We start from the raw sequence: 20803 nt of genomic DNA, 5'->3' as shown, positions 1-20803 counted from the left end.
GGAAAAGGCAGAAAGGGAGCAGACGATGGAATATGTAGTCGTTTATTGCCATCATGGCACCCTCTGGGCCGGGCCTGATTAGAGTCGCACATAAACAGGGTCAGCCAGCTTTGCTAAAGAAGCGCCCCTCTCAATGTGACATGTTGACAGAGGCTTCAATTCCCTATTTATTGGGGATAGCCAAAGTGCTATTCAAGGGGAGGAGCAGATAAGACACACGATGGGGGTCCCTCACTAATTAGACCCCTTATTGTGGCACAAAGCAAGGAGCGCTGGTGAGAAACTGTCCAAAGTCTGCTTTATAGCCTCGGCGTATCCTCCGGGCAGCGTTACAGCCAGATACATGTTTGATGGCAGATAAATGAAATTTCCTGAATGGCGCATGAACTCATAAAATCCCTTGTCTTTTTCATTCATCGCAAAACGAACCTGACGGGTAACCTTAACCTCTTTGAACCGGTGGGAAATTGTCATCCAGCTCTGGTTTCCAAGCTCTCATCACATATTGATAAAGGAAAAGACTGGAATGACGTTCAACAGTCGGGCCATCCCCATTCTGGCAGAAGACGAGGGAACTTCACCGGGAAACACAATTTAAAAGCTTTTTTTTAATGCATGCGTGGCTGTTTTGTTGGCATTTTTTTATACATTTGAATGAATTTGTCAGCACTGTAAAGGCGGCCATTTATTTCCTTTATTAGCTATAGAGGCTCAGAGGCTTTAGAAAGTCGTAAAGGCACCTAAAGCCTTGAGGAAATTCATTGGAATTGGATCAGCATGTAATCTCGTTTTCCGATTTTGATATCGAGTGTGATTCTAAACGAAGCCCTCAATGTAATCGATAATCAATCAATCAAGTCATCTGCTGTTCCGAGTCACACATTTACTGTACTTCTTAATTCTCCGTGAATGCTGCTCTTTTATTGTTATCATTTAATTAGCATACATGCAAAGCAACACGTTTTTTTGCGCGCTTTTCAGCTTTCACAATGCTGCTTTGTTTAACTCTTATTTTGAAAGGGTAACGTATGTCTGTGTATATGGATTGAATACGATTATTTTGAAAATGAGGTGAAAGGGAGATGGTGAGTCATTGGGTTAGGTTTAGAATCACAGGGCAAAATGTGCACATGCTCGTGTTTACTGGCAACAAGAAGCAGCTAATTGAAGAGAAGAGGAGCTCTCAACAGAAGGTTGCGTATAGACACCTTTAGAGTAGGGGGAGGCTTTCTTTCTCTCAATTTAGCAACAGCTAATGAAGTCTGGGTTTCCACTTTGTCAATAAACCCAAACAAAAACCCTCCAGGTTTAGGTTTCAGTTTTGATGTGCTAATTTGATTCATTCGAGCGCTAAAATGCACGTGTGCAAATGAGCACAAACAGAACTGCACAGACGGCAATTAGTCGCAAGTGTGTGTGTGTGTGTGTGTGTGTACGGGGGGGAAATCTATAAGACTAAATAGGCCCAGTTCATTTTTCGTCTTTTTCGGTGCTGGATGTTTTTTCGTGTTGTTCATATGAATCCATATTATGTGTGTGAATTCGTGATTAGATGATTAATGAGGAGCACGCCTCACCTCACTTGTTAACCAAATTAATTGATCAAATTTGAGTGTTGGCTTGGACTCAAAAAAGGCCCAATAGTCAGACTTCCCCAAAAGGTTTTTTTTATATCGGTAAATGAAACCAGGGAACGAAATACAAGCAAACTGACGAGACAACGAGGTACACCTGGACACGACGCGAGTGGCTGTTGGCAGCGGAACGGTTGACACAAAGAGACCATGCGACTGACGACAACAGGTGAGAACCAAAAACTAACGTGCGAGACTGCATGTAAAAAGGCACGACAAAGCAAAATCGAATCAAAACAAAAGTGAATGAAAACACCGATCATGAAAAAAATTGTCTTTCCTGTTACATGACCCAAATGAAGTTTCATCATTTGCAACATGTTTTCTGAAGACGCAAATACATTTTGGGATGTATTTCTCTTCTATTGCTTAGCATGCCTTTTCCATGAAATCTAACACGAATGTGAATGTCTTAAAGAGTTCCTCTTTTTGCTGCTTTTACAAATGGTCCTTCAAAGTCTCTCAAGCTGTCTGTGCTGTTCATGCCGCTGGCGGCTGCCTCATTGTGTTATCGCAATCTGAAATTCCCGGATGTGTACAAATTTGCTTTTACATTTTCACTTCCTGTCAATAGCAGCTGTCCCAATACTTTTGTCTATGCCGTGTTTTTCCATCCTCCCCCTGCGATGCTTCCAAGGGGTTCCGGGGCAGTCTAGTGGAAAACCTTGTGAGCTTGGATTGTAATTCATGCATATTGTGGAATTAGGCTTCATTTGACTGTGAACAGCGCCCACTCCATTTTGTTGTGTATGTGGGGGAAGCCCCTTGTTACCGGATTGTGTTGGCAAGATGACAGGTGTCGTGTGTCATCATCACTGGTGTGCGGTGTTGTACTTTCACCGTGACACTCATGATATTATCTTGTGTTTTGGTTTACGTTGTCTCTCACCCAGTCAGCTGGGACTGAGTCCAGTGCTGTAGAAAGTGAGTGGCCGGAAGGTTCCAATCACAGTTCCACTACCAGGGCAGTTTAAAAATCAATTCAGGAACATGCAAGCATGTTGTATGTGTGCGCGTAAAGTAGAAGTCAACCCAAAGATTTTTTTTTTCAAGAATATGTTCTATGCAAGCCCACTATTTGAAACAGGGCACTCTGATAAATATTGCGTTTGTGGAATAAATGTTAATCCGCTCGTTTTTAACCATCTCTGGGGCGGCCATTTTGTCTTCTGTCGACTGAAAACGACATCACAACTGCTCACAACGACCAATCACGGCTCAGATTCAGAAGACAGGTCAGCCGCGATTGGTCGTTGTGAGCAGTTGTGATGTCGTTTTCAGTCGACGGAAGACAAAATGGCCGCCCCCGGAGATGGCCAAAAACGAGAGCATTTTGCTGCTTAACTTATATTCCACAAACGCAAAATTAATCATAATGCCATGTTTCAACTAGTGGGCCTGCTGGGAACATATTCTTGAAAAAAATGTTTGGGTTCACTTCCGCTTTAAGCAGCAAAATGCGTGCAATTTTAGCCATCTCAGGGGGTGGCCATTTTGTAAATGACATCACAATTGCTCAGGTAACGACCAATCACAGCTCACCTGTTTTCTGAAGCTTAGCCGTGATTGGTCATATCTGAGGCCTCAGTAGTTGTGATGTCATTTTCAGTCGACAGAAGTGACAAAATGGCCGCCCCCTGCGATGGCTAAAATCGGGTGGATTTCTCATATTCCAAAAACGCAACATTAATCAGAATGCTAGTGGGCCTGCATAGAACATATTCTTGAAAAAAAATGTTTGGGTTGACTTCCCCTATAAGGTCTATTGAGTGATGACAGGAACATGGCTGATTAGACTTGAGTGTCTGGATGTGAGTTTTGACTTACTGAAGCTACTCGCGAGGGTTCTCATTTTGTATTTTTGTGTTTTGCTGTTTGTACTGTTCACTGTGGCTGTCCGTCTTATCACTTTACCAAGTCAAGGTACTGCTTTATGTTCTTATTTTAGTGCGAAATTCCTCTTCTGTTAATCAATTAAAGTTGGGGAATACAACATCCTGACAGTAGTGGCTATGTTTGTATTGACTCATTTATTTGGATTAAAAGCCTGATCAGGATAAAAATGCTTCATGCACACACCCCATTGGGGATATTCTGACCCGATCAATCCCATTCTGATCAAAATGTTATTCCGAATGAGAGGGGTGGTTTATGTCGATTGATAATCAGGTCGGCGCACATGAAAACACTTATTCCGAAATTTTTGAAATTTTTTTTACTGCGCATGTCCGTGACGTCAGTATACGCGTTTCTATTATTCCCGGAAGCTAGTAGAAGCAGAGCGAGCGAAAGATTGCGCAAGACTGAACTGATCTGGATCCGAGACGAACACGTTGCTGGAGATACGAAAAGATTTTAAAATTGTTGAGAGACTTGACGGCGAAATACGCTGAATAACGCTAACGTTCAAAGTCGAAATGGGGGGAGCGATGTTTTGTTGAAATGAAAGTCACTACGGCTTCTTCTACGACTACTTCCGGTACATTTGGTCAATCTGCGCATGTCAATATTTTTACTGTCCATGAAAACAGCGCATCCGATCAGAATTTTAATCCGAACTCTGATCGGATTAAAGAGATTTTGTCCATGTAAACATAGCCACTGTCTTTATTTACTTCCTGGCATTTGCGCTTGATGGAATTGGTATAAGATTAAGCCCTAAAATTGCCTTCAAAAAATGTCCGACGACTTTCCACATTAGCAGCCAAGGTTCCCATAATATTTGGATTCCAAATCATCAATTTGTAAAGCAATGTGTATGTTTCAGAATATATGGGTCACTTTGGCATGTTTTGGCATCCACCAATCGGCGACTGAAAGACATTCCTTTCCCGAGTCTTTGGTCTCTGTGGTCGCAGGGAGCGGCTGATTGTCCGGCAGGCAGAAAGAGGGGGGGGGGGGGGGGACACAGCTGCCACAAGTACGCACACCAACACGCACACACATAGATAGAATTGAGGTAGAACAACCCCATACACCAAGTGGACACGGGGCGGTGTGTCAGGAGGGTGAGCCAGGCGTACTCTGGAGGTGGCACCTCGTTGCTTGACCTCCAATCGGTTCGGATTAAGAATCCGTTTTTGAAATGAAAGACCTGCAAAGTCAAGGATTTTTGCAAAGAACTCAGTCGAAAGATGCGTTTGAACGAAAACCGAGAAATATACACCTGCTGCGAGCGTGTGTGTGAGTGACAACATCCATGCTACTCGGTGCAGGTGTGTATCCTTCCACCCCCGTGTATTATCCAAGACCTCTTAAAGTCGCTGGATTGCCACCCCCACCTTCTCACACACACACACACACACACACACACACACACACACAAACTGTTCTTCCATTCTTCTCCCAATGTCTGCACACTGCTGAGGGCTCTTATTTGATTAGCTGCGATTTGCTTTGTGAAGCACTGAAGCATTTGACTCACTGTGGGGGGGGGGGGGGGGGGGGGGGGGTGCATCCACCGCACACATACACACTTTTGACAGACATGTAGTCAAGTGACACACTCAGAGAATCCCACAAACACAGGATTCATGCAGATATGCATTTCTGAATTCTAATCGAGCTCTTCCTTCAGATAGACTCCCCCCCCCCCCCCCACCAAGACTTCATGACGGGTATGCAATGGTGCGCTATAGCTAATCTAATAGAGCAGTTGCCTTACCTTACAGCGGACTCACAACCACACCTGCTTGGTGGCCGTGACATGACATGACCTCACTAGCCTATCAGGAAGTCACCTCTAATTACGCAAGAATGACGGTGGCGCGACACCCTATCTGCCAAGTCTTGATCACTCTAACCACGCACATTTCAATAATGAATATGTGTGTGTGTGTGTGTGTGTGCGCGCGTCCCTGTGTGTATGTCTACTGCGTGAAAATGACACCCCGACACTTCCTTCTGATTCACAGTGGTGGATGGTGACCAAGATGTTTAGTTATTTATCATGCCAAATTGAAAAACAAGGCCATGTTTGTGCTTTAATTAAATGGATTTTAGGGTGAATTCAGGGCTCTAAGTAAAATATAAAGGGGGAAATATGCTGGCTAAAGTCCTGTTCATTCATATCCTGATGGCTGGGTGGATAATTATGTCATTGGCACACACTGTTGACATTGGCATTGAGTTTTCATTGTGAAGGGTCACATTCAGAGGTCAAATTTCATGTATGTGTGTTTACATGACAAATAAAGATGGTTCGGTTCTAGTGATGTAACGATTAATCGAACATTGATTTAAAATCAATTCGCCTCGATGAATCGAAAATTGAGTTGATTAAATTCATCTAGAAAATGATGTATTGAAACGTTTTTTCTTTCCAGATGCATAGCACATTTTGAGTGTGTAGATCAAATGATGCTTTTGCGGCAAACATTGCGTATTGCGTTTGTGGATGGCTGCAGAACCGCACTAGTGCACAGAGACAAGCGTGGTAGCAATTTTTAACAAATTGAATCAAATCAAAAATCGTGAACTGAGAATCGAATCGGGGCTTGAGTGAATCGTTCCATCCTTATTCTGTTCTATTCGAGATAAATACTCGCTAGCTATAGCTAGCTAGACAGACAGACAGAAGCTGCTTCTCAATTTGCGCTCTTGTTCGTTCTTACGTCCTTGTGATCTTGTGAAACATCATCAGTCGCAGCCTGAGTGCTGGTCCAATAGGCATAAAAATGTATTTTCTGCTAGCTTAAACCATGCAAGGATGCATTGGTTGGTGATTAGTGAAGACTCCGCTGGGAAAATATCCCAAGATGCATTCCGTGCTCCCCCCCCCCCCCCCCCGTTTTTTATCATTTTACGGGAATAGAGCCAAGGGGAAGTTCACAAGTACTCAGCCATTTCTATTACAGAGGCGAGCGTTCTCAGCAAGTATGTTCTTGAGTACGCTCTTCCATTTTTTTTCTACAGACCCTGCCTCCTTTGTTCATGCGTGAATTCTCATTTCTCACCCACGCCTCCTTCTGATGACAACCAGAAATTTCTCCTCGCTTGGTTTTCTTGTTCTCACCCACACTGCCCCTCCCCTCCCCCAACATCCAACCTCCACCACAAGGGGTTAATTAAAACTGATCGGGTCCCCTGAGACCACACCTGCCTCTGACAGGTATAAGGCATCAGCATTGTGTGCGCGCGCGTGACTCGATGCTTGTATGTGCTTAGCGCACCGCCTTGCGATACGCCGGCATCCTTTTGCTCCGCTGCTCAGAGTTCAAAGCAGTCCCATTAGAAAGCAAATGATAGCTATCACTTTTTTTTTTTTTTTTTTTTATGTCTGATGCTTTAATGCATATTCACCACCGCGTGGCCTTTTGCGTTTGACTTTTCATTTGCATGCAATTTGTGTCTGTGGATACATATGCATTACGTGGTGAGTGCGCAGTGCGCCTGCTTGTCAGAGCCACTTCAGGGCCTCACGCTTGATGGCTGATTAGACGCCGCCCGCCGGAACCAATCGGCTGCTCAACTTTAGCTTCATGCCTGTCCGCCCGTCTGTCAAGCGGAGAGCCACTAGGAGGAGGCGACACACAGTGATCTTATCCCGTAAATGATCTTTACCAGTCTCACGTAGATAACAACAAAACCGTTTTTAACGCCGAGGGCAAACACGCATCCGAGCGCAGCGAATATATGAATGAAACGCATGCTGCGATTGTACGAGTGTTCGTGCACATGGTTTTCCGGCAAGTGGGGTGTTTGTATATGTGGAAGAAAGAGCTGTGTTGTATAACAGCAGCTAGCAGGGGAGAAGCGCCGCGCGCACAAACACACCCGCACACACCTATAGACACACGCTCCTTCGGCTCCCACAGCAAGCCTGGCAAGGAGAACAGTCAAATTAGCCACTGGAGAACAGCGCGAGCCAATGCCTCCGCCGGGAGAAGGTGAAAGAAAAACGCAATAGAAGAGAAAGAAAAGCGAGCGTATGACCTTAAACATCTAAAGACAAAACATAATGAACGAGCAGTGTTGCTGGGGTAGATAAGGAAGAGAAAAGAGTTGAACGCAGTTATGCAAATACATTCTAAATTGCCGTATTGTCGTTATGCGAATATCGTTTGTATGTGTGTACGCAGGTTCACACGTTTTATGGTCCTTTCTTGTTTTGGTTGTGTTTTCAATGATTGTTTCTCTGGCTGCTTATTTAGTTTCTTTTGATTTATTTTTTTTTCACTGGAGATAGGTGTTTTTAGGTATACTGTATTTATATTTTCATGGGGTTTTAAAGAGGGGGGGGGGGGGTCAACCCCCCCCCAAAAAATTGTTTGCGATGTGTTCAATGCGCCTTCACTAGCCTAAACATGGCATTCTTATTCATTGTGTTTGTGGAATATGAGTTTAGCAGCAAAATACACTCATTTTTAGCCATCTCAGGGGGCGGCCATTTTGTTACTTTCCGTCGACTGAAAATGACATCAGGGTTGCTCAGGGCTCAGGTAACGACCAATCACGACTCACCTGTTTTCTGAAGCTGAGCCACGATTGGTTGTTAGCTGAGTTCTTAGCAACTAAAGTCTGTAGCTCATCATGTAAACGAATTGGTCTGGACCTATCCTTATTTTGTTCATTTCACTCAAACAACAGGCTATCCGGCTCAAAATACAAAGCAAAAATATCGACCAAGCTCGTAACTCTCAAAACACCCACAATGGGGCACTATTATTTCCTTTATAGCAAATAATCAAGAAAACATGCCATTTTGACGATTAGTACAATCAAAATCTACAAATAAATAGATCAGCACAGCTAATGTATGGAAATGAAGATTCTAACCACGTCTTGCTTTCCGCTATTGTTGGTTGTTTTCGAAGTAATCCTGAAATGAACCGATTGCTCGCTGCGGCAGTAAAATACAAATGTGAGTCAGTTCTTGGCTAAAGTGTCAGAAATCGGTTTAGGCCCCAGCATTTTTCCTTTCAGATTTAAGAGTCACAATAAAAGTGAAGAAGAGAAGAGCCATTTTACTATTTCACTCCCGCGGTGCCAGTTTACGCGTTCCTGGCCAATCTCTATTGAGGGCCGGCTGATGTGGGCAGACGTACGCTTTGCGCCGTCCTCTCCCAACATTCCTCCGTTTGTCTGCGCCTCCTTTAAGGACATGTAGTCTGGCCATTGTGCGTTTGTGTGCCTAGCTGGCGGGCTGGCATGGCGCGGGCACAGGGGCCATGCGGGCAGAATGCTAACTCACTTTGATTGTTAAGCGTTCGCAATGCATGTGCAGCTGTACGTCTGCTCTGGATTGTCATGCCCAGGATCACAAAAGTCAAAAAGACATTAAACTGGTGGAAACGTGCAAAAAAAGAAGGCCTCCTTTTTGCGCCTCTATTGTTGTCTCACTTTTGGGAGCCAGTAATCTACATTTAACTGTCGAAAGAAGTGGACAGAAAAGGAGCAATGACAAATAAACCCTCGGAAGATTGACGTCACCCGGCTTTATTGGAGAATACTGGCAGAAGCTGTGTCTCCCACTGTGAGGGGTTATGTTGCGTAAATGGTGATTCTAATTTTGCTTGGTGAGTAATTGACTAGCGATTGCATGTGCGCCTGCTGCTTGATGCTGTTGCTGAGCACAAAAATCAAAAGAAAGAATTGCAGCGAGGACTAACGCTGATTGATACATCACAATGCATCATTGCGATTCCCATACTGTGCCCGATGTTAATGATGTCATCGGAAATGTGAAATGGGTTAGGGATAACATCAGGGCACTTGATTAATTAAGCAAGATGTCTCTGCAATGCCAAGGCACCAAAACAAAACTGAGGTAACCGTTTTCGGCAATAAAGAAAAAAGAGAAATGTTGTCGTGAGTAAACACATGGGGCCCAATTTTGGTAGGCAGGCACCCGTGCGTGACTGCATTTTGGTGCCAAGACGAGTCTGGTCTGGTGTGTTTGGGACCGCGATGCGCCTCACTGGGCATTCTGGCGCACGGAGCTGTCGCACCCCAGACGCACCTGCTAATTTTTTAACAGAAAGTAAAAAACTGCACTACATCTCACTGGCTGTTCCGGGTAACGCGGCTGCCGTGCCCCCGGCGCATCTCGCAATTTCGTGACAAAATGATAGACTTCCTTTTAGACGACCTAAAAGCATGTCTAGCATGTGGAGCAGGCGGTTCAAAATGATTTTGGTGGATGTGATTGATTTTTTTTTTTTTTTTCCGGTGTTCAACACACAACATTTCACGTTTACCATTTCCTGTATGCAAACAAAGGAGGAACCTCTTTTGTCGGAGCTCCAATTCCTCAGCTACACTCCTTCTGTGTTTCCCTGTGATTAGGATCAGAGCTCACGGTGAGGGTGAGGGGCGTGAAATCATTTGTGGTTGTAATTATGGGCTCCCCTCTCCAGAGTAATCATGAGCTATTAAACACCATCGCTCGGCTCAGCCCCCCAACAATGCCTGTTAACATCGCTGCTCCTCCGGGAGGCTGTGGAGAAGAGGCCAACTACCCGCAAACTACAGTTGCACTCAGCACTCAGCTGCACGCGTGTGCGTGTGTGCGTGCGTGCATGCATGCGTGTTTCACATGCTTTCTTCTCTTTTATGTAAAGACAAAATTTAATAGCTCCAATACTGAGACAAAGGGTTAGATCATCCACTTAAACTACCTTAAAGTTAGTGTCACTCACACACTACTAGAAATTACATTTTTTTTTTTTTTTTTTTCATTTCACCAAGTCAGAGTGCAATTGAGACACAAATAATAACTTTTATTAAAATAGGACCTTTAAAGAGGACGTCATCCCCAAAATGTTCTTAACAAGAATATGTTCTGTGCAGTCCCATTAGTCAAAACACGGTATTCTAGTTAGTTAATACTGCATTTGTGGAATATGAGTTAAGTCGTAAAAGCCACCCATTTTTGTACGTCTAAGGGGGCGGCCATTTTGCCACTTGCTGTCGACTGAAAATAACATCGCAGTTGCTCAGGGCTTGGGTAACGACCAATCATGGCGCAGCTTCAGGAAACAGGTCAGCCGTGATTGGCTGTTACCTGCGCCCTGAGCAACTGTGATGTCATTTTCAATTGACAAAAAGTGACAAAATGGCCGCCCCCTGAGACAGCCAAAAACGGGTGGATTTCGCATCTTAACTCATATTCCACAAACGCAATATTAATCAGAAATCAATTTTTAGACTAGTGAAGGCACATTTTTTTCAAGGATGATTAAATTGAAAATACGTCTTGAAAGTAGTTTACATTTTTAAATTTATTTTTCACTGACACAGTTTGGATGATTATGAATTATGCCTTACGCGCATTGACAGTTACTTGAATTTTTGGGAACTACAAAAACATACAAGCAAGCAATTCAGCATTTCATCACCAACCGGGACTTTAATACTTCGGTTGGCATGCATTCCACTGCTGTGACGTGGCTTGTGTTTCAATTTAAATTCTGCATTTCAGTCGCTGCAGTCATTATTACGTGTGACATGCGAATCATTATACACTGCAACAACAACAAAAAACAGGATTATAAAATCTTTTTACATTGGATTTCAGTTTTTTTGATCGGCATGTCTTCTTCCTGTAGGATGTGGCTTGTGTTTGTGTTTCTGTCACTGTTCATGCAATCACATTGGGTGGTCTTCGTGTCAATCATTATACTGTACGCAGCAGAAAATAATACTTTGGCCTGGATTGTAAAATCATTTTGGAGTTCATTGTCCTGGTCAACATAGATTCTTCCACAGTGTGTTCTGTTCAATTCAGACACTCACCCTCACTCAAAAGTACTCATTCAATATTATTCTAGGGCCAAATGTGGAAGCGAATGAAATAAGATCATTATTAGTAAGTAAGTTATTATTTGATTTGGTGAATCTAAATCAGTAGTTTGGCCGTTAATGTGCGGAAGCTGCCATTTTTTGTCATTGTCTCAGTCATGCCAAGTCATTCTTCCGCAGGTGTGTAAAAGTAACGGGTAGCGCTACCTCGAGAATAGAGAGGAACTCAACACCTAGAAGGAAGGAGAAATGCGTATTCCTCTTTTGATCAGTGGCGCGTGCTTGAAAGCGAGAGAACTTTAAAAACCCGCCAGATTGGCAGCAGGAAGTCAGCAAACGCGCGAGGAGGAGAGAAGGCGGTTGAACAAGAGTGAGGAAAAAGGGTGAGGAGGAGGAGTGTTTACTCTCTCCTTCCCTCCTTCACTCCGTCTTTTCCCTCCCTTTTTTGTCCGTTCACTGATGTGTATGCGTGTGGGTGTACACACTCTCCCCGGCACACTTGAATCTTTTACTGATTACCTCACACACATCACGTCTTTCTGAAGGGCTTTTAACGGTGGAGGATTATCAGGCAGACAGAGGCTTTTAACCCTTTGTTTGGCCTCCCCGCTCAAGACAGCCAGATGACAAATGCTTTGTCTCCATCAACCCACACAATTGCCATTTTGCTCATGATAAAAATATACAGATGAAATGCAATTTCAATGGCCGCCGTTTTACTCCCTTGTTTGGAGTTTAAAAGCCTGCCGCTGTATACTAAATGACAAAATGCTGAATGTCCAATTGGATTTTTGTGAATAATTGAGCCGAATGTGGCCCCCAGGCCATATTTTGCCAACCTCTATATTAGAGTATGAGAAGTACCTAATGTTGTATATGTGCGGGCAGGGGAGGCACTGCCGCCCTGTTCCCTTCCCTGCATGTGAAGCGTAAAACATATATAATTGGAGCTCTCGTCAAACATTTAATATAATGGTAAGATTTTCATTTAAAAAAAGCAAGATCAGCACGCAACAATGAACTTAATAACCATTCTTTTGTTTTTCTTGCTATCACATTGTTAAACAGGACAAAATAGAAATACAGGGTGACGTTCTGATTTTTATATCTGACTCCAGAAGGGTCGGAACCTCGCTTCACACCCCTGCAAAACACCTCCAGTGCTCAGCATATGTGAGAACACCCCCCTTGAAAAATGTAAAGATTTGATTCAATATCTCAATGAACATGAGACCAATTGCCAAAATTTTGACAAAATATTTTTTGTACACGTGTTCAACTCCTAACATGACAGAAAAAATCTTAAGTTTAATCAATTTAATGATTGCATAATATTAATACAGCCCACAACAAAAAACGATTATCTAGTATTTTGTATGACCTTCGTGACTTTTATGAACAACATGTCTGCTAGGCCTGGAATTAACCATTTTTCTCCTTATTTGTGCGACATGGTCTTGAATAAATTTGTTAAGATGACTTTTTTGTGCGTACAAATGAACAAATCTTGTTTGCATTCAATGGATCACATTTGTGGGAGTATTTTTTACTATAGTATCCCATTAAAAAAAAAAAGTCTTGATTCTGAAAGGAAACTAAAGGTGTCCTCATTTATGCTTGGCACTGTATTTGTGAATAAAGCCTTAACATGACAAACAAAAGACCCATGCGATTGCACATTTTGCTGCTTGTCGTCGAGAAGTTTACTGCATCATTGGGCCAATGCATAACGCTCCAGCTTGTCATTTTAACGAAGCTCTGCGCGGAATCAGACTCTCTTGTTCAATTCAAATCAGACATTCATGCGGCTTTTGCCATGAAATATTTGACAAAATTCCCGCTGCAGTTCGTAATGAGCCTTCAGCCAAGGGTCAGGTCAACGCAGGTGTTTTTATGAAGGCGTGCGTTAGGACTAAAGCGGAAGTCACTTTTAGGTATGTCGTGGTGATAATAGGGTGAGTCGTCATAAAAAAGTGAATTGAGGTCCCTCGTAAAGGTGCTTGCTTACATGCGTGCCATCTCTGAGGTGGTCGGTGCTGCCCTCTATCCCCGCCTCATGTTTTCCTCTGTTTTATGTGTGTGTCCTGCCCATCCTCTTGCATTCAAACCTCGGTTTACCATAACAATAGCTGCCTGCCGAGACACTCACCCATGTATAGCTGCGACCGCCGCAGACTACTGGCAGGGGCCCATTCACCGCCGCAACCCACCCCGTCTAATAAAGAACCTGGCAGGCCTGTCGGCTCAGCATCGCCCTTGTTGTGTCTGTGTCGACTGCGCTACTTACCAGGGACTGTTGGGTTTATGTACTGGGGTCAACAAGGAGGGGTTTTATGTACCCAGTAGGTCAGAGTTTCAGTCTGAAAGGACAGGAAAACTGTTTCGGACAAAGTGCGATTTGAAAGGAGGGATAAATGATGGTTGAGCATCTCGTTTGAAGATCACGTGATACAACGAGTGCGCTGCTCGGCATGTTGCTTTTGTTTTGTTTGCTCTCCACGTTCGGAATTATACAGATCACTCTTAAAACAGTTGGGTTAAAAATAACACAATTTTGGGTACAAAAAATGGACCGATCCCCAACTTGGGTCAATTTGACCCAACTGTCTTGGTTGTTTTTGCAGAAAAAAAATTGGGTGTTTTGTACAAAACAACGCAAGAAAGTGGGTCAAATTGACCCAAATTTTGGGGTTATTTTTAACCAACTGCATTTAATTGGGTTAAAAATAACACAATTTCACTATTAGGGTCAATTTGACCCACTTTTTGCCGTTGTTTCGTACGAAACTTTCTTCTACTTAAAGTTCAGGGTAATATTTTAGGCTCTATTTTCGTAATTGGCGTAAGTCCTTCGCGGCGTGTGGCAGGTTAGACCCGATATTTGTAAGTTTGCAGATGAGCGCAGGTTGGCGGATCTGCGAGGGGGGGGGCTGCACTGCTGTGGGAGTGGTCACAGCTTCACACTTCAATCATAACCAGTCAAAGCAGCTCCTTTCTATCGAAAGCAGTGCATGTTGGCTATTTGGGACATGGATAAGCTGCCGTGAAAACGGACGGATGAAACTCAGATGCGCAGCAATCAGATTCTGAATTTTTGCCATCCTACAGATAATTGCCCCAAAAGGGCAGCGAACACTACAACAAAATGTCACCCTCTTTCCCCCTTGGTTAATGACTGGAGATCAGACAAGTTTGCGGGGCGACGGCAGCCTCTTTAGCAGCAACCGCACATGATTGGCCTCGTCTCAAGAGCCGCTTTCTCTTAAAATCAGTCATTTTGTCGTGGGGCATTCACAAGGTTTTGGTTTGATTGCAGAAGAGTGTGTATTTGTGTGTTTCACCACGTGGGTGTGTGTGTGTGTGTGTGTGTGTGCGTGTGCGCATGCCTCAGACCTTGGGAGGGATGCTCGCACAAGTCCAAACTTGCCCCGGCGATGCCACAAAGGCTGTCAGAAATGAAAGATGACGGCAGCATGAAAGAGGATGTTCGCAGCTAATTCCTACAAGGACAAACACACACACACACGCCCAACGGTCACACAAACGCCGCGACACACGATACAGCCACAATTATTGGCTTTCTTCTTTTTTTTTTTTTATTTGTCACTCCATTCAACAGAGACATGACAGGACAAAGAGCGAGGGCTTATCTGGAGGAAGAGTTACATCCAACTATTATTGACGCAGGTGACCAACAGTGAAGGAGAGTTGAAGATAACGATGCTGACTGCGTGTGTGTTCCAACTGCGCCTTATTAGACCGACAAGCTGAATGTTTGCGGGTATCCGCTGATATGCAACCAGAAGGAAAGAGGCTGCCGTTGATTTTGCCTTAATCCCTTTAAACGTATTGACATAAACTGTTGCAGGAGTGGTCATCTATTGGTGGCGGGAGGTCGCATGTGGAATTTTCCACTCAGTTGAACACAGGACTTAACTCGGGATAGGAGAGAAAAGGGCCAGACATCATTTCATAATTTTCCAGTCTTTTATGAGAGGATTGTTTCTTTATTTATATTGAGTCACATAGAATTTATGGCTGCGAAGTAGGAATCAAAACTGGCCATTGTTTTTTGGCAATTGTTGATCCAGCTCTTGAATTCCGTTGTCGTGTATAATGTTCTCAATCCGGTCATTCGCAGCACAATATAAAATGGTGATTCTGGCTTCTAATTGTGCTCAAGGATGAGTAGAATTATTTTTACCTCGTAAACACTATAGTGCATATTTGGAGTAATTTACAAATATAATCCAATCAATTCTGTTATGGTGCCTGTGATAAACTGTCCAAGTGAAAAGATTTTTTTTTTTTTGTTTTAATCATTTTGAGAGGGCAAGTAAAAATTAACAACTCAGGTTATAGGTCACATGAAAGGTGAAAATTGTGAGATTATTCATCTTGGGCTCGTTTTATTATATCACATGTAACCTGGCATTTGAGCAGGGGTGTGTAGACTTTTATCGCCACCGTACACTGCAATGTAAAAATAACTCCATAAACAGGTCATTCAAGCCAGCAGAAGTTATTCAAAATCTAATCGTATAGAACTCTTCTCACCAATCACCACAATTCTATACATTTGAATCAAAGTTATGATCTACTCAAAACAGACCAATGCCATAGAAGCGCATCATGCACGATGTCCGTTCCACCCTCGTAAAGTCCGTCTTCTTATAAGGTCAAGGCAGTCACCGGTTTGTGAACAAAAAAGGTAATTCAGCAGCAAACTCAAGCACTTACCTTGTTTGTATGTCCTCAATTTTGCGTTACACACAGCTCGGGCAAGTCCAGACTCGCCTTGTACAATGATTAGCCCTGCTTGTCTTACACTGGACACAATGGCACCTTCCTTGGCATGTCTGTTGACCCATCGTGGACCAACAGGAATGCAGCAAAACCAAACTGTGGAGTCAAAGTTTCCCGTTAAAGACAATGGGACAATGCAACGCACCAAAGAGATGCCAATAACTCCTCGTTGGGGTGTCTTTTTACATGAAACCAAATATACATCTTTGTTGGAAGTGGGGGGGTTGATTTGAAGTTTTCAACATGATTGCTCAGCCTGCAGTGTGCAGTATAATTGCTATTATAGTGGTACCGCTCCTGGTAATTATACAGAAGCTACACAATGGTTAAAATTACTTTCTGCTCCGCAGCTCACTTTATTTCTTATCTTCCCCCTGAAAGAGGGAAATCAACCCAAACATATTTTTTTCAAGAATATATTCCCAGCAGACCCCACTAGTTGAAACACAGCATTCTGATTAATTTTGCGTTTGTGCAATATGAGTTAAAGCAGCAAAAGCCACCCGTTTTTAGCCATCTCAGGGGTCGGCCATTTTGTCATTTCTGCCGACTGAAAATAACATCACAACTACCCAGGGCTCAGGTAACGACCAATCACGGCTCAGCTTCAGAAAACAGGTCAGCCGTGATTGGTTGTTGGTTGAAGTGACAAAAATGGCCGCGTCAAGAGATGGCTAAAAATGAGTGGATTAACTCTTATTCCCCAAACGCAATATTTATCAGAATGCCTTGTTTCAACTCGTGGACTTTCACAGAACATATTCTTGAAAAAAATGTATGTCCTTTTCATCAAAGTGAGTGTAAATTCACTTGGACGGAGTGTTGACAGATAAACGCTATCCACTACGGATGGCCAGAGAACTATTGTTCGCCATTCTAGTTTTACGTAGTTGGAAATAGGAAAAAAAAAAAAATGGATAGGCTTGGACCTGCATTGTGTTTCTTATGCATGTTAAAAAGCAGACAGAACTTTCAATTGTCATTCCTTGTGGTGTCCAGGGCCGTGTGGATGCAGGAGGCCGATAAGATTACTCTCTGTCCAGCTGGGCATAGGTGGGATCTTCAGACAGGTGCATAGCAGGCCTGCTTTGCCCCTCCCCCACCCTCACGCACGCTCTAAAATCAGCACCCAGGCCATCAGGTGTGGGAGGCCAATCAAAAGGGGGAGGCACGTGTGCGCAAGTGTGTGTGTGTGTTGTTCTAGACTAGTTACAATGATGAGAGAGGGTCTGTCAGTGGCCACCTGTTGGCCAGCTGACAGGGTCCCATTTCAGGGTCCACTTTCAATTTTCTGTTTCTCTACATGAATTCTCATTTGGATTTTCCAAGATTTTAATGTGAACATGTGATAAGGCAAGAAGGAGGCGGGTGATGGGGGGTGGGGGGGGGTGGTGTAGTGTCTCATAGCTTCTTGTTTGATGCTGATCAATAGCTCATAGATAGCACCCTCTTGATGTGGTATTACCATCACTATAGGAGCTAGAGGGTCCGCAGGTGGGGGTGGAGAAGAGGATTGGGTTGGGGATGGGGGCATGGGAGACCCCAAATGAGGATTGAGTGATGAAAGTAAGGAGGACAGGAGGAGGGGCCGTGAATTAGTAGAGGAGATAATTTCTTAGTCTGAGGGGGCTGAAAATAAATTGGGGGAGGAGGGACTACTAATGGTTTTGGGTGCTGCCTTCATGAGGCCAAACAAACAGCCATTACAGTCGTGGAAAATAAGGTAAGCCGGGTAAATGTTGGCAAATCATAAATCAGTCTCCTGCAGGCTTTCGACATGGCCCTCAACAATATCTGATTTTTTTTTTCTTTGTGTTTAATATTCCTTTTGTAATCCCGTTTACATCATTCCACGACGTCATCATGCCTGTTTTGTTCCAATAAAGGGCATATATTACTTTTGGATGTCTCATACTGGACCAAATATTTGGATCTCTGGAGTGCCTGCCCACCCACCATTGTGCAATTACACAACCAAGCCTTTGGGTAGTGTTGTTCACATTTTGAGCACATGTGGGTGGTTCATTTAAACAATACATACAAGACTTAAAACATGGTCCCCCGATAACGGTAAACGGGCTGTCACTTGTATAGCGCTTTTCTGCCTTCGGTACTCAAAGCGCTTCAAACTGTACCTCGTTTACCTACTGGTGACACGGCACAGGAGCAACTGGGGGTTCAGTACCTTGCTCAAGCCGTGCTGCCCACATAACGTAGCTTTTCTGCTGCAAGTGTGGGGTTCTGTTTTTTTTGTTTTGTTTTTTTTTCTCACGATTGTCCAGCCGTGCTTAGCCACGTTACTTGATGTGCGGCTCAAAGAAGTCAACCCCCAAAATGTTTTTTTCGAGAATATGTTCTATGCAAGCCCACTAGATGAAACAAGGCATTCTGATAAATATTGCCTCTGTGGAATAAGAGTTAATCCACTTGTTTTTAGCCCTCTGAGGGGGCGGCCATTTTGTCACTTCTGTCGGCTGAAAATGACATCACAACTACCGAGGGCTCGGGTAATGACCAATCTCGGCTCGGCTTTAGAAAACAAGCGAGCTGTGATTGGTCGTTACCTGAGCCCTGGGTAGTTGTGATGTCATTTTCAGTCGACAGAAATGACAAAATGGCCGCCCCCTGAGATGGCTAAAAACAGGTGGATTTTGCTACTTAACTCATATTCTACAAACACAAGATTAATCAGAATGCCGTGTTTCAACTAGTGGGCCGGCTGGGAGCATCTTTTTGGAAAAAAATGTGTTTGGGTTGATTTAATCTTAAAGGGGTTGTTTGCTCCTGGTCTCCACTCCATTGGGAGACTTTGCGGATATACTCATGTACTCCTCAAACAACCACATGAAGCAAAATGTCAAATGTTTGGACAATCAATAACAGTGGCTAGACAGAACAAAGGTCTCCATCATTCTGATTTTATGTGCATGCAGGCAAGGGAAGGGAAAAGAACCAGACAAATACTGCAGCATGAAAACTCAAGTATCACTAATTGAGTTTGAATCCTTTAAGAGGAGATACGGAGGCTTCCTAAGCGGGATGATGATGATGATGATGATGCTGTTGCTTATGATGCAAATCAGTGCTTTCTGTGTTTATGCTGCTCAGCCTCTCAGTGCTACTCTCTGGCCCAAGTACACACTTAGACAGACTCATTTACGGACAAGATTTAATGAATGCGAGCGCAATCGCGCGCGCGTGTGTGCTCGCTACATGACAATGTGCAAACACAAGGAGCACCGAGGGCACCAAGAAGAGTTCAGCACACTCTCTGCTTGAATAATTCAAAGCTGCCATGTTGTTCTGAATGATGCATGGGCAAAGATGCAGTTGGTCTTTTGTTGCTATCTAGTGGCCATTCACGGTACTGCAGGAGCTCCCCCCTTGTGCATTGTTAAACCGCAAACATATTTTCATAACATTCTATTTCATTGAAGACCATTTTGCTTCATTTATCTTTCAACTGCATTTTGAAAATAAATCTTTAATCTCCTCTCTTGAATAGCAAAATCAATAATGAATCCAAACATTGCTTTTGCAATACTTACTTGAAGACCAACTTTACCTTTTCAAGTTATTGATTGCCATCTGTCTTGGGTTTAAAAAGTCATCCCGGCAAAGGTCAAACCGCATCTTTGTTCTTCCTGCCCTCTTGTCTTCCTGTTTATATAACTTCATCATATTGGTGTGGGTGTGATTTGCAGTGTTGTTCTGTGTAGTAGGTTTGAATATCTGATGCAAAGGTTAAAAGGGCATGTAATGCTAGCAACCACTGCAATTAAATATTGGAATTACACATGGTAGCACAGTTTAGAGGGAAGTCAACACCCCATACATTCTTGAAAATTATATGTTCTATTCATCCCCACAAGTCTAAACACAGCATTCTGGTTGATATTGCATTTGTGGAATATGGGTTGAGTAGTAAAATCCACCCATTTTTGTCCACCTCAAGGGGCGGCCATTTTGTCACTTGCTGTCAACTGAAAACGACATCATAGTTGCTCAGGGCTCAGGTAACGACCAATCACGGCGCAGGTTCAGAAAACAAATGAGCCGTGATTGGTTGTAACCTGAGCCCTGAGTAGTTGTGATGTCATTTTCAGTCGACGGCAAGTGACAAAATGGCCGCCCCCTGAGATGGCTAAAAACAGTAGGATTTTTGCTGCTTAACTCATATTCCACAAATGCAGTATTAATCGGAATGCTGTGTTTCAACTAGTGGAGGTAGATAGAACATTATTATTTTCAAGAACATTTTTGTGTTGACCCCTTTAATGATCAAACCTCCACAGTGAGCGCAGAGTAACAATTTTATTCGTGGTGGTGATCTCACAGGCACACACACTCAGACGCACGCACGCACGCACATACCTAACATCTGGCCCAGATGTGAGCTGGAGCGTGTACCGCAGGATACAGTGTGGGCAGGGAAATAATGTCACACAGCACAAAATTGCTAAGATGTGTGAGCTACGAGTGTTTTGTTTTTGTTCTTCGAAAAAAACAAGCACAATTTTGTAGTCATTTGGAAGGTCAACTGAATTGTCTCAATTGACTTGACATTCTTAGTCTATGAGCCGCATTTATTTACCTTGCGAGTGTAAAATGTCACTTCCTTC

General features: G+C 43.5%; 1 protein-coding gene across 5 annotated transcripts in view; it reads left to right on the top strand.

Annotated features, from left to right (window-relative positions):
- The first annotated feature begins 1083 nt into the window (after positions 1 to 1083).
- rhbdf1b (rhomboid 5 homolog 1b (Drosophila)) overlaps positions 1084 to 20803 on the top strand; it is a 34847-nt gene continuing 15127 nt past the window's right edge. For 3 of the 5 annotated variants that reach the window (XM_086015959.1, XM_086015961.1, XM_086015960.1), the window contains exons 1-2: positions 1084 to 1193; positions 1691 to 1803. In XM_086015959.1, the coding sequence (XP_085872085.1) occupies positions 1131 to 1193; positions 1691 to 1803 (176 nt within the window). In that variant the 5' untranslated portion in view covers positions 1084 to 1130. Of the gene's footprint in view, positions 1804 to 20803 lie in introns of all 5 variants that reach the window. The other 2 variants (XM_086015966.1, XM_086015963.1) reach the window with 1 other exon arrangement.

This window comes from Filicampus tigris, chromosome 19 (genome assembly GCF_054856515.1).
Source record: "Filicampus tigris isolate MCC_2025a chromosome 19, RoL_Ftig_1.0, whole genome shotgun sequence".
NCBI classification, from domain to species: domain Eukaryota; kingdom Metazoa; phylum Chordata; class Actinopteri; order Syngnathiformes; family Syngnathidae; genus Filicampus; species Filicampus tigris.
Note: the sequence above shows the minus strand (reverse complement) of the source record. Positions and strands in the feature narration are given on the sequence as shown.